Here is a 14823-nt window from a genome sequence, read left to right as displayed (position 1 = left end):
GAATGGAGTGATGGATAGTGTGGGGTGCAGAGCAGGAAAGAGCAGAGGCCTAAACATTCATACAAAGTTGATGGATAAGGAAAAATGTCCTTTAAAATTCCATATGCAACACATTTCAGTTGGATTTACTTTCACTTAAAATGTGCCTTAAATTAGGAATATCATGATGACTTAACAACCTTAAATGTAAAATAGAAGTGAACACTCACAATGCTATTATTTAAGATATTAGAAGACAGCGTTTCAGACTTCACATTTCAACTATGGCTTACTCATAGCTTGGAAACATTATTGAAGCAGCTCACAAGCATTTGCAAGGCTCTTAATTAAATTAAACCACCTTCAGAAAGAGTTCTAAGTGAACCAACATAGGCTGCAAATCATATTTATTTTTGCAATCCTGTAAGTGGTGAATTGTCCTACCATTGGTTCTCTGAGGTTAGTTGGGGATGGGGACGTTGCTGATTGTAAAACTTGAACGTGCTCTAGAAGGGTCCTAACAAAATGTGTGGCTCAGACAAGAAAAGCATAACCCTTATCAAAGAGGACTGTTACCATGTGTAGAAGCTAAATGCTCTTTCTGTAAGACTGTCACATCTGCTTTCAGTCCCCGTGCCAAAGGGTCAGAGCTCAATCACAAGCCTGTGGCACCCCCTGCTGGTTAAAAGCCCATGCTCATTTTGTTACTTTACACTGAGCTAAACATTGCCGTCATTTCACACTTCTTTTAACATTCTATATGAATTTAATTATCATTTGTTTGGATTCATTTGTTACCGAGTAGAGACAGTTTATTATAGAGGTTCGCGTTTTACATTATTTCTCCTTCTTCATTATTTTCCCCCACCACCAGTTACTTCTCAAGATTCATCAAAGGTTTCAAGGCTCTCCCATCAACCCATCAGGCCTCAATTTTTCTTCAATCCGGCTTTTTGATGAGCATGGTCAAGAAATTAAGAATCCACTTTTGCTGAAGAATGAGCAAAAAATTTGGGTGTCTTATGGTAAAGCGTACAGGTAGGAGCAAGGTGTTTATTCTCTGTCTGTCCTCAATCTTTCCAGGGGCAAGCTAATTTAAAAGGAGAGTTGAGAAGCCAAGTACCACCTTTTATGAATTGTTTTTTTTAAATTTTGAATTCCAATAAAATTTCAGGGGCGTTTTTTTTTGTGAGGCAGTATTGTTTGTGAGATATGACATCTCTCTCTTTCTCTCTCTCTCTGACTTTCTGTCTTAATGCCTTGTCATAGTTCTTGAAGTCTGCCTGTCAGCACAGCAAGTGGGATTTGTTCATGTCTGAGTAGTCACCTTAATGATAGCAGATGGAAACGCCACGGGGGGCCCAAGCCCATCACACTGTCATTGTCGCACACTGCCCTGACCTGCTTCCACTCCTCTATTTTTTTGTCCCTTTTTAAAGGAGAAATGGATGGTAATTGAAAAGGATCTTAAGCAAGATTTATGAAGCTGTAGACAACATGATTCCCCACTATCTCTCTATGTTTTCACAAATAAAGTCTTAACCTTTTAAGCACCAATGACAGGACAGCTAAAGATAAATTGGTAAAGCTTGTAAGCCCCATCCCATCAAAGTTATATTCCTCAAAAGCAGCTTACATTATCCCACAATAATTACTGGTTATTGCTGAGCATTGTGTAAATTTTTGTAGATTGGTAAATTCCTGCATAAAATTATCTGTGTTTCTGGGAAAGAAAAAGGCTGCAGTCTACAGGCACTGATGAGCTGGGCTGTTGTGTGGAATATCTTAGAAATTTATGCATATTTTGACAGGACACATCCAGATGAACTCTGAAACTGCTTGTCAGGAAACTTAAACACACTTTTCTGCCTACTTTAAAAATTTTTAAGCCTTTATTTACCTGAATAAGGGAAATAGAGGAAAATAACTTTGCTTGTCGAGTATAATTGATTGTATATGAATTATAATGAAAATCGCGTAGACAGACTAAAGGCGATTGGATTTGATATGTATTCTAAGAGTCAAAATTTCAAATACCGAAATAAATCTACCCAGAAATTCATGCAGGTTTTGGAAGTTGGTAGGATTAGTTGTGGGTAGTATATTATAAAATTCTATTTCTTCTCTCCTAGTAGAGTAAAATTAAAGTGCTTAGTAATTTCTTATGCTGTGTAATTTATAGAATTAAAAATATATATGTAAGGAATGATGTTTTCTTTCATAGACATATTTCAAAATATTATTTAATTACATTGTGAGAGCTGTTTTTATAATGGTAGAAATGATGAATTTTACAGTGGCAAGAAATCTTAATAATTTAGCAAGCTCTCCAATTATAAGGAAAGGCTTTTAAAAAATATGTGTAATAATTTCTTCTTAAATATCATTATTAAAGTGAAAGCAATGACTAATCTTAATGTTTTAAAGATGTGTGCTATAATACAGTATTTTAATAAGATGAAACACTTGTTCTTGGTTTATTGAATCATATTTGTGGAATAAGTAAATGCTAAGTATCTGGAATAGTCTAAAATCAACTGAGGATTGTAGGTGCAAGAATTCATAAGTATATATATTTATACTTATTATACTTATTTATACTTATACTTATTTAAAATAACCATTGTTATTTTAATAGGATCATTTTTTTTCTGGTTTTGAATCCAATATAAAGTACTAGGAGACCATTAGAGCATTTTTTTTTGCAATTGGAATTTCTGAAATTTATGTCTAAAAGTCATTTCCTAGATCTAGTTTAAAACATATTGAGAGAATGTGCAGTATGTACTAAGTAAATGATACTCATTTTTAGACAGTAATTCTAATGTGTTGACACAGGGAGTTAGCTTACTCATTTATGAAAGATGATTTTGCCAACATCCGCTTTTATTTTGAGTCCTGTAATTATTTTTCTCCCAGTTTTCATTTTGGAAAATATCCAATCTACAGAAAACTTGAGAGAATAGTACAACGAACACTTAAGTGCCCTTCACCTAGATTCACCAGTTTATAGTCTGCCACATTAGATTTACCTTTTATATCCCCCTTTTCTCTTTTGAGAGGTTTGGGATTATTTCCAAGCCATCATTAATGTTTCACTCATAAATGCTTCAGATATGTATCTGAAGAATAGAATGTTCTCCTGTGTCACCACATTGTAATATCTAGAGCAGTCAAGAATAATGTAGCATCATCTAATATACAATCTATGTTTAAACTATCCAAAATGTAGTTTCGAGTTTTTTTGTAGTCCAGGATCCAAATAAGATTCATGTATTACATTTAGTTATTTTCTTTAGTCTCTTTAATCTAGAATAGTCTCTCACCTTTTATTTTGTTTTTCATGCCATTGAATTTTTTTTTTTAAGAGTTCAGGTACTTTTCTTGTAGAATGTCCCATATTCTGGATTTGTCTGAATGTTTTCTCATGATTAGATTCAGTTTAAAAATTTTTGACAACCCTACATGGGTGATGAGGTGGAGTCCTATAATTATGAAGTTAAATAGCAAGGCTTTGTCACCACTTTAAGAAAAAAATGGCTCATAGTTGATATAATGCTGGTTACCATTGTTTTAAGATCTGTTTCCTATTTGATTTTAATCTCAAATAATTAATATAAAACAAAGTAGCTAACAGAATGTAATATGAAAAATCAGATCACCATAACATTTAGTGAGCTCACAAAAATAGTAATTTATAGCTAAATATTAGGAATTCATTTAATTATCAGCTCTGGAGAATATTAATGGTGTATTGCATTGTAGTTATACATAAGAAATGAAAATTGCATGAATGATAATTGGTTGTTTTTCTCAACTAAATCCTTTTATTATTGAAATTATTTTTAAAAATTACATGTGTTACCACTATCCTTGACATATTATAAATCAGCCAAATAAACTAAAATTTGCATTTCAGGTGTCAGCATAAGGTATCAACAAGAGTGCTATATAATAAGAAATTCACTTATTTCTGGATTTTGTTACCCACTGTTATTGTAGCTTTTATTGTTTATTTGTACTCAAATTTCAGTGTTTGTATAATTTTACATATAGCTTTGATCTTTTTTCCATTTTCCAGATCTCCACTTAACCCTGTTTTGAGTCTCACCTTTGACCAGGTGACTACATTCGACAGAGATGGCATTACTGTTGCGTATAAAACCTCCTTGGATCCTAATGCTGTTCTGCTACCTGGATGTGACAAGTAAATTAACATGTTCTTGGTTAAAGTAACTTGAATTACCTAATTTATATTTCAAAACTAAAAGATGTTATTTGAATTGTCTTAAAAAGCAATTATTTATGTTATTGAATTATTTCATAGTATAATGAAATAGCTAATGTCTAAAAGACTTATCAGTAACTTTTCTTGAGTTTTAAAAACAACCATATGAAGCGATGAGTGGACTATAGTTTTTGCTTTGCAGAGATAACAATTATATTTGAAATGTAAAAACTGTTTTTAGTGGATGTTTCTAAATTAAGAGTTTTGAGTGGGATTATTAAAATATTAAGTAATGTTTTCTTGTATGAGTGCTCATATTTAAGCATCTCTTGATGATGACAAATTGAAAATAAAAGCAATATGCTAGAGAATCGGTGGAATGGTGGGAAGAACAGGAGAGGATTTGAGCATCTAGCCTCATCTCTGCTCATGATTGTCCATGACCAGATGGGTGTCAGCTTCTTATCTGTAAATAAAAATACCCATTATTTACTAAGTGTTGACCACACAGTTCTAAATAAATCGGGTAAGGATTTGTTTAATCCTCAAAACAATTATCTTAATCCCATTATTACATTATCTTATTATTACTCCATTTTATAGACACAGAACCGAGGCACAGGGGGGCAGAGTAATTTGCCCAGGCACACAACTAGTACATGACAGAGCCAGGATTCTAACCCAGTCTTTCTTAAGAACGAGGGCTTAACCACTATCTAGCAGTCTCTCATAGAACTTTCTGGGATGATGGATGCATATATTGTGACTATCGAGAACTTAAAATATGACTAATGTGACTGAGGAACTGAATTTTTAATTGTGTTTAAATTATACCAATTTTAATTCAAATAGGTATATGTGGCTAATGGCTATTATTGGACATTCAGCATAGTTCTGAAAGTATATTGGATTAGGTGATCTATCTTTAGTATTTTGTAATTTAACAAATTACAGCTTTCCTCAGTATTCAGGAGAAAAGGCTATATGTACAGGGAAAATCCAGAGAACCAGAAGTGGTCTGTCTGATGAGGTCACTCAGTGTAGCTAGACATTGCTCAACCTATCTACAAAGATGAATTCTTTGGTCTTCCTTGATTGTTTAAACAACTCTAGCCCTCAGTGACTGTTAGTATTATCCAGGCAAGATTTGAATGTTTTGTCTTGTTCTTTTTCTTTAAAGATACAAAATAATTTATCTGCTTTGCTTTTTTTTTTTTAAGATTTTATTTATTTGAGAGAGAGCTTGCAGGTGAGGAGGGAGGAGGGGCAAAGGGAGAGGGAGAAGCAGATCTCCACTGAGCAGAGAGTCCAACACGGGGCTCGATCTCAGGACTTGAGATCATGACCTGAAGGCAGATGCTTAACTGGCTGTGCCACCCAGGCCCCCCTCAGCACTTTCTTTTTTTATAAGCATTTCCACTTACAAGAAGATTCATTTCATGCGCCACAATCTTTCCGTAAGCTTCTAAATTTGCCCAGACCCTTTCCCTTCAAGTTTTAGCTAGGAGTTTAATTTTTAGTTCATGTATTCCTTCTTAATTTCCCTTCCCTGGGTGCAATAAGGACTGTTTTATTGAGCAGTTTTAAGTTAGATCTAGGTCACTGAGCATAACAATTTGAAGCTATCCTTACTCAAAACAAACTTATTTGAAGATAATTTTCATAATTTTTGGATTCTGCTTGAAATTTCTTTCTATACTCTAATGTGCATCATTTGAAATCTTAATAATCATACTCTAATTTATATTTCTCAGGGCTTTGAAAAAAAATACTATTACGAGTCCCAGAACTGGTTTCTCTTGAATAACATGCCATATGATATGTCTTAACATATCAGTGTTGAGCCAGATAATCTTTTTTTAGGGTAAGGATTGGTTCACTTTTAAAATAAGTGATTTGGGTGAACTAAGATGAACCCCCTACCCCCAGTTTGTGGTTTGTCCATGTGCCCACTAGACGGTGCTGCTCTATAAGACTGTCTAAAAATTGTGAAAATAATGTGATTAAAACAACCATTTTAAGTATAAAAAATATCCTTTATTTATAGTCCATTGTACTTAGAATAAAAGTTAACAGTGAAGATGTCTCCACTATAAGTGATTCTGTAAGATTAAAAATCATTTTTTTGTTTCTCAGTATTATTAATAATTAGGCATTGAATCTCCCAGTATTATAAATAATTACAAAACACAAATTTAAATTCTTCCTTTCCCAATTATAGAAAACAAAGCAATTTCTGTTTAAAAAGATTATGGACTATACATTTGTTTTTCTCTCCCTAGTAGAGTATACGATACATAAATTATTATACTAGTATATTAAAGAGAGTTATAATTAACTGCATTTTATTTTAACACAAATAATTAAATATTTTACTTTTCTTAGTTGGGAAGTTTGTGAAGGATTTCCAATTAATTCCAGTGGTGCCAATCAACCGATACCTGATCAATTTGAAAAGGTGGATTTGGAGGACCATTTCCTACAGAACAAGGTTGGAGTTATTTCTTGTATTTAATATGGGTAGTTTAAGTATTGGACAGTCATTCAATACATGGTGACTGAGTGGATTTTTTGGAAGTTTTTGAAAAATAAATTATTTTACGAATATTGGGGCAAGTTACTCTTTACTTCCTGTTAATTAAACACTTTAAAACTGAAGGGATATATGGTATTCCTACTAGAAAAATTTTTACCTGAATTATGTCACTTAATATTGCTTGGTATATTTTCTTTATATCTGTATTAAAAAGTTGGAGTTGTTTTAAAAAGTCTTTAAGATGGCTGTTAAACAAGTATCTGATCTATTTGCTCTATGGGTCAATGTATTTAAGGAATAGGAATTCTTCAGAAAACCCAACTCTTGACAACCCAATCCAGAAGTTCTGTTTATTAATTTACATGTAGAAATTTATCATGCCAGTAAAGAATTTTCTTCTCCAACTGAGCTGAGAAAGGTATTTTAAATATTTCTCAATGAATGAATGAATGAAGGAAGGAAAATGAAGGAAAGGTATTTTAAATATTTCTCAATGAATGAATGAATGAAGGAATGAATGAATAAATAAATAAATAAACCTCCAAAGAAGGAATAATTATTTTATTTTTCCTTAGTGGCCGGGTTGTTGTCCACTTCAGCTGCATAAGATTTAGTTTTTAAACTCATGAAATGAAAACCAAAAGGCACCCACAGAGATAGAGATGCCCCCCAAAAGTTGGACTTCCTGTTAAATGATCTGGGCCCTTTATTTCCAAGAGACAATACAAAAGACACGTTGTCCCAACCTGCTCTGTTTTAATTTCTCCATGTCTGTTCAGTTTATTATGTCGAATATACTGAAAATATTAGTTGTTTCAAAACACATATGAATATAAATTGTATGATTATAAAAGTAGAATAAAATAAATAATTATAGTTGACCCCTGAACAATGGAGTTAGGGGTACTGACCCCTCACGGTTGGAAATCCATGTATAATTTTTTTCCACGTATAACTTTTGACTGCCCTAAAATTTAACTGTTGATAGACTACTGTTAACCAGAAACCTCACCAGTAACATAAATAGTCAATTAACACATAATTTCTATATTGTATGTGTTATGTACTATATTGTTGCAATAAAGTAAGCTAGAAGAAAGAGAATGTTATTAAGAAAGTCATAAGGAAGAGAAAATACAGTTATAGCATTGCACTGTATCAAAGAAAATCCACATGTAAGTGGACTTGTGCAGTTCAAATCTGTTATTCCAGGGTCAACTGTATCTCTAATCCTGTCAGAATTGGAGCAAATTTAGAAAACAAATAAATGCAAGTTGAATGGTACACTAAGAATTAATGTCTATATTTATATTTTATATACATCTCACATTAAGATTTATTTACCATAGTTCTGATCCTGTTGGCATTCCTTTTAGGTTTTTGCTGTGACATTGTTTCTTGTTAAAAAAAAACTTGTATCCCTGGCTGTTACCTACTGAAATTCCAAATCCTCATCAGGCATTCATTGATCTCCATGATTCTCCTCTAATCTACCCCTACTCTCAACTTACCTGTCCAATATTCTCTTCTTGATCTTCTTTGTATAGTACACTAGAGTTAGAGCTAATAAATTGTGCGCCATAACATGTTTTTCACTTTGGTACTCTTGATGTGTGTTGTTCTTGGTCTAGGATATACCCCCAACATTACCCTTCCTTCCCTATTAAGGCTTTATTCAACTTCTTCTATGGAGCCTTCCCAGATTCTCCAGGAAGAATGAACCTTGTATTATTGAGCCTCCTTTTCATCTTTGAGAATGTTCTTAGAGTTTGTGTTTTGGAATGGTCATTTGTTTTTGTGTCTTTCTCTCCCACTAAATTGATAATTCATTGGGCACAGACATTAAGTCTTACTCATCTTTATATTTTTGAATTCTAGCCCAGATCTTGAATGTAGGGCAGGTACACAAATACATTTTTGATGAATGATTTTTTAAAAAATTTGCCACAACCTATCTTTCAAGGCTCAATATTCCCTAATATGTTCCTCATATGTTAGCCAAGCCTGTTTGTTCACTTGATGCATCTGAAAGTACTTCATAATTTTTGTTATTATGCCCATATGGATTCCTTTACTTGGAATTCAACTTCTCTTTCTTTGTCACCACCCACTAGCTTTCTTTGTCACCCTTCTACTGTATTCTAACACAGTGTCTGACATACAGCAGACATTCATTAAATGCTCGCTGAAATTCTGTCATTCTAGCCTTAATCTGATTTGTACCTGTTTCATGAAATCTTTCTTTACCAACCTTCATCCCCAAACTAAATATGTTTCTGGACTCATATCCTCATTGCATTCATGCTATACCACTTATGACATTGAGCTTGATGCTGTTTCTGTTCAACATTTTTTACAAGAATCAAGGTCAGCCAGTGCTCCAAGCAAACACATTTCAGGTCACACGGGGGAGGAAAAGAGAGAGAGTGGTAGGTTCTACTGAGAATATTGGGATCAGATCATAAAGGGTCTTAATTCAATATTAGAGATTCTGGATGTTGTTCTGTACAAAAACAAGGAGCCATTGGAAATATTCAAGCAGAGGCAGGATCTGATTTGATGTTTGTGTTAGAAAGATAACTCAGGAGTCCTTTTTATATCCTCCCTGCTGGATTAGACATTTCTCAAGGCCAAAGGGCATCCCAATCTTCCTTGTCATTGCTGCAATATCTAGAAGTTCAGAGTTAGCTAGATGAAATTGAATTCACTAGCTAATTAACTCATTCAACAGAAATCAACTCAAACCTGAAAAAAAAAGGATATTAAAGAGTTATCAGAGAAAAAGAACTCAAAGGAGCCTTTTTTTTTTTGATTCTATGCCAATGTAGGACTTTAAAACTATTATTTTCTAATGTTGAAACATTAGAGAATAACAATCCAATTATTTCACCATTATTAACTGGTTTTAATGATTCGGTGAAAATGAGAAACCTCTCATCTTAAATAAAAGTGTATACACTATTATATTTTTAGAAGAAGAAATTGGCTTTGAACAAAATTTCAGTCCAACCAAAATAGTAGTATAAGAAAGCAATGATTTGATAAGCTGGCTAGTAAAAAGAAGCTTTCAAAGAAAAGTGGCCCTCCCCTAAAGCTATGAAACCTTTACAATCCTTTCAGAAAAGCGTCTCCAATTATATACAGAGAGGTGATCAGTGCATTGGAAATAGTAATTTAATAACCTGAAACGGAGCACTTTTAAAGAAAGATTCTAGCAGAGGTGATAGATATCTATAAGGCCTTTTATTGTAGAATCTTGATGCTCATTGTGGTAAAGAAGACACTAAGAGGATTACAACAGGGGTAGAAAGAAGGAGGCAAAAGCCGATATTCTTGATGCATACGTTTTAAAATTGGCTTGAGATAGAGATATCAGTGCCCAACCCCTGACTGTTCTTTTAAATCTCTTATTGACAAGTAAAACCTTTCCTACAGAGAAAAATTTGGAACATATAATCCCTATTAGTAATGTGGGAGCTAGATATAACCCCAACAATTACAACCTGTTGCTCTTTTATCCATTTCAAAAAAAGATTTGGAATCTACTACAAATTGACAATTTGGCAAATACATCTTGCAATAGTTCTCTATTGTTACATTTTTAGATTGCTTCAGTTTAAGGGCAATGAAATATTTCTATGTACTGGAAGAGATTTAAACTTCATGGTAGTTAAGATGAAAGAAAAAACATTTCATGAGAAGAATAGTTTGAGTAATGCCTGGTTATGGGGAAAAATAGCAGAAAAATGGACTCAGTGTTTAGCAGGTAATACATCCCATCAAAATGGAAAGAAAACATATTTTGATACTAGCCTTTTGGTATAATCAAACTTTAGCAGGACATTAGTGACAACCTCTGGTATGGAAATGGTGAGGACAGTACCAAATAATGATTTAAAAATTATGGCATACTTGTTATGAGTTATAGACTTATAACTTGGAAGTAGTCATGGATGCTAGCAGAATAAATTATAAGTAACAAAGGAGGCCAGGACAAAAATGAACAATTTTTTACTCTCCTATTTCTTTGGAGAGCAAATCATTGAAAAATAATACTTTCTACAAATAATTTATGCTGGGGGAAAACACAAAATTTTAATTTTAATTTTGAACTTACTGTCCTTAGCATAGGACACAGAACTTTAAATAAAATCCCAAGTCCCTTCCTTATTTTTAGACCAATAGTTGGAAGCTAATGAGGACTGAATATTGGTATCTTAGGTATTTTGCCTTGTTTGGTAGCATAATTACATACTCACTGGTGTTTTTCTGCCTTTAAACTTTTCCAGTTCTTGGCCTTTGAGGTGGATGTATTGATCAGCTATAGATTTAGGGAATGAAAACAAAAGAATGAACGTTAGGGACACAGGAAAGAGATTTTATAACATCTCTTATAGTTGTGATTTTAATCTGTATGTCAATTTTTTTTAACTTGGGCCTAAATTCACTATCAAGAGTAAAAAACCTTATAAAATTTCCATGTAGTAAACAATTTGGTTACAATAAAGCGTGTGATCTGTGAGCTACTGCTTTCAAGAAAAATTTCACTGTCCTGTGTTTTATTCCTCAGATCTGTAAGTAAAGACCATAAGTGGTTCTCTTATTATTTGAACTTGCATAGGAATATCAAAGGCTGCTCCACTTTCATTAGTAATCTGGGAAAAGAAAATTAAATTAAAAGTTTTAAAAGGCCCAGAATATGCATGCATCACATATACATATTTATAGATCCTGTGTATATATATGTGTGTATATATATACACACATATGTATGTATTCAAAAGAACAAAAGAGTTTCCTAATGACCTATATGATGATATATTTTTAGAGAACAGTCTCAACATAAATACTGTCATACACATATGTGTGTGTGCACACATGCATACACAGCATACCATATTGCAGGTTGTCAGAACACCTTTCTTTTATCAATTGAAATTTCCACAGTTTTTATTTTTCCCCCACTTTCATAAATGTTTGGTCTAAAGGTAAACTATCCGATTAAACTAACAAGAGAAAAGAAGGTAAAGTCATGAATTGAAATTTAATGGCCATTGTCAATTATAAGTGTATCAGAACCCCAGACTTGGCAAGATTTTTTTCTTTTAATAACAGGCAATGAAGCTGAGTTAGTGGCCTTGGCTGTGTCTGGTCTATGTAGAATCACTTGGGAACTGTCCAGCAAAATATCTCCCGAAGAACAGCATGGTGTTAATACTGGGTGCCAACCCAAGACAGACACAAAGGACCCCTTCGCTCTTCACCAATAAGCCAACTGTTAAAAGATTAAACCATGTTGTGGAGATAACAAGAATTTAGGCGCTGGCAGCAGGTGCTGTACAAAGAAGCAGTTGGCAGTACGGTTCTTCTGACTAATTCCAGTCAAAACAATCTTCCTCCCTGTTGCAGAGGAGAGTTTAGAGTGTGATGGCAACTTGGAGTTAGGAGGTTGAGTAAGAGTGCCACTTTAAATGCTGTGTCCTGTGGCGGGTGGATTAGTAGAATATAGTTTATCATTGTTCAGAAACTATGGGGGATTTCCCTCCAGAATCCAGCCACTACTAGCTAACTGGGGAATACACAATCAAAGAGCTGTAAGTCAAATCTGTTTATGTTGTAGGGTTGCTATATTTTTAAAATTTTATTTTCACATATAGGAGTCCTAAGACATTTTCTTCTCTTGAGGAGTGACTATCTTCCATTGTAGAATAATTACCAAGTTTATTAGTTATATCCTTTTGTTATTGCCTGATCACATTTGTGAATATTACCTTTTAAATTGTTATTTAATTTTTGTATTTTTAAGAATCAGTTGCTACTCAGCAAATATCTAGTATTAGCACAGATTTAGAATACACTTTTTAGTATTAGAAAATAATGTAAATTGTTATTGAAGCAATGCCATTTATTAGGTTTAAAGTATAAACTAATAGGTTCCCATAATCCTATACAAATAAATAGTGATACTTAAAAATTTAGTATAAATGCTGAGAAAAAATGATCATATAAGTCAGTGGAAAAGTTTATTAAATGTAAAGTAGAGTGGCACCCGGTGGCTCAGGTCATGATCCCAGGGTCCTGGAATGGAGCCCTGCATTAGGCTCCCTCCTCAGCAGGGAGTCTGCTTCTCCCTCTTCCTCTGCCTCTCTCCTCACTGGTGCTCATGTGTGTGCACTCACTCGCTCTCTCAAATAGATAAAATCTTTTAAGAGATAAATATGAAGTAGAATTTCTACAGGTGATGTGAATGCCTATTAATTTTACAATCATGTCTAAGTGGGAAATGCTAGAAGGTGTACAATATTTTTGACGTATGTAGTCTGATAATAAATAGAGGAGGCATGGATGCTGTTCTTACCAGTTAGTCCCCTCCTGTCCATTCCCATAAGTATAACAAAATTCTCAACTTCCATCCCTTTATTCTTAGGAGATTGTGGGGACTCTTAACTGCTCTCCTTTGATGTCCCTATTCTATAATCCAATGTCTGCCCGTGTGTGTGTGTGTGTGTGTGTGTGTGTGTGTGTGTGTGTTATTGACTCTTCTGTTGCAAGTTTCTCTAGGTCAGGAAAAATATTTTCTAATATCCCATACTACACAGTATAAGGCCTTGCATGTCAGAGCTGACACTCAACAAATTGAATTAAATTACATGGGATTGGGCACTACTGGTTCAAAAGAGACCTTCTCAATCAGAAATATAATGTTCTAAGATAACCTGTTTGGGGTAAGTGTGTTGAAGAGGGTGGACTTTCTGACTGTAAGTTTAAAAAGGGCATATTTCTTCTCATGGTGTAGGTGGATCCCAATATTGTCCTTCATGCCACTGTTTCCATCAGAAGGCGGAGCTCCTCATCTAGGGAAGCGAGCCAGGGAGGTCAGACAGTGCCTTCCATCCTGTCGCCTGCAGCCAGTGTGTGGCTGATTACGAAGGTACCCAAGTGTCAGCTGTCCCCGAGTGACTTCCCATGGTTCCTGGCTCACAGTGTAGCTCCAGCTCCTGTTGCTCTCATGCACACAAGTATGCAAGTGAAAGCATGATAAATTGTTGACTGTTATGAATGCTACTTCTCTGCTCCTGATTTGTCTAGTGCAGAGGGCTTCTGTAGATCCCCACGGGGCGCATTCAATTCACTTTCAGATGTGCTGATTAGCTCATACTCCAAGAGTATTTAAACTCAGTATAAAGCTTATGTCCAGTCCAAAAACTCACCATTTTCATGAAATTTGTCTGAATGTCATTCCACTCCTTAGTCTTCACTGATGAGCTCCATGGAGCCTGTTGGATTAGCACCATATAAGGACAGTGTATGGTCTTTATAAGGACAGTTTTAAGAGAAATTCCTGGGTATAAAATGTGAACAATGACTAACACACTAAATTTTATACCCATGTATTGACACTATTTAATTTTTTAACTTTACTATTATACAATTAATCTGATTTAAATTGAGAACACATAATTGCTCTGCCCTTCCTTCTTACTATTGAAATATGTTTTGTAATTGCCACCAAATATTTATGTCTGGAAGGAGATGGTGCAGTTTGTATATACCCTTCTTTTGTCTTCGTTTGCCCCCTCACTATAGATTATTTTTGCCTTTTCTTAGCACTTCTGTGGGTACAGAGTCACTCAGCCAAGTTTGTTGCTACTTTATTGGGGTGGGGAGAGGTTGCAACTCTTTTCTCAAATGAAATCTGGATTACCCTTAACTGTTAGTTTTTTATTCTCTGAGAGCTAAAAACAAAAATATAGAGTAATTAAGATATAAAGGCACCAAGAAATATTCATTTCATATATCAAGGAGGAATGAAGTTAGATGAGATACTTCTTCAATCTATTTCCAACTTGAAGATTCTTTTAACTAGATGCATCTTGTTTCAGGTTTTATAACAATATTTGCCATTTTGTTAAACATCTGCTTTATGTTAGGCATCTTCTATGTATTTATTGTCTCATTTAATCTTATACATTATACAGCTGAAAAAAACTGAGGCTAGTAAGAGAGGAAAGATTCTTGGTCTCTATGACTTCAAAATTTACACCTTTTCACTGTAATATAAAACACTGCTCTGTATTTG

At 34.0% G+C, this 14823-nt stretch overlaps 1 protein-coding gene across 26 annotated transcripts in view; it reads left to right on the top strand.

Moving 5' to 3' along the window:
- DCDC1 (doublecortin domain containing 1) overlaps positions 1 to 14823 on the top strand; it is a 490046-nt gene that overhangs the window by 240930 nt on the left and 234293 nt on the right. For 25 of the 26 annotated variants that reach the window (XM_072790960.1, XM_072790959.1, XM_072790983.1 and 22 more), the window contains 4 exons: positions 854 to 1017; positions 4061 to 4186; positions 6593 to 6698; positions 13540 to 13674. In XM_072790960.1, coding sequence (XP_072647061.1) covers positions 854 to 1017; positions 4061 to 4186; positions 6593 to 6698; positions 13540 to 13674 — 531 coding nt within the window. The remainder of the gene's footprint in view (positions 1 to 853; positions 1018 to 4060; positions 4187 to 6592; positions 6699 to 13539; positions 13675 to 14823) is intronic. The other variant, XM_072790970.1, reaches the window with a different exon arrangement.

This window comes from Canis lupus, chromosome 21, assembly GCF_048164855.1.
Source record: "Canis lupus baileyi chromosome 21, mCanLup2.hap1, whole genome shotgun sequence".
NCBI lineage: Eukaryota > Metazoa > Chordata > Mammalia > Carnivora > Canidae > Canis > Canis lupus.
Note: the sequence above shows the minus strand (reverse complement) of the source record. Positions and strands in the feature narration are given on the sequence as shown.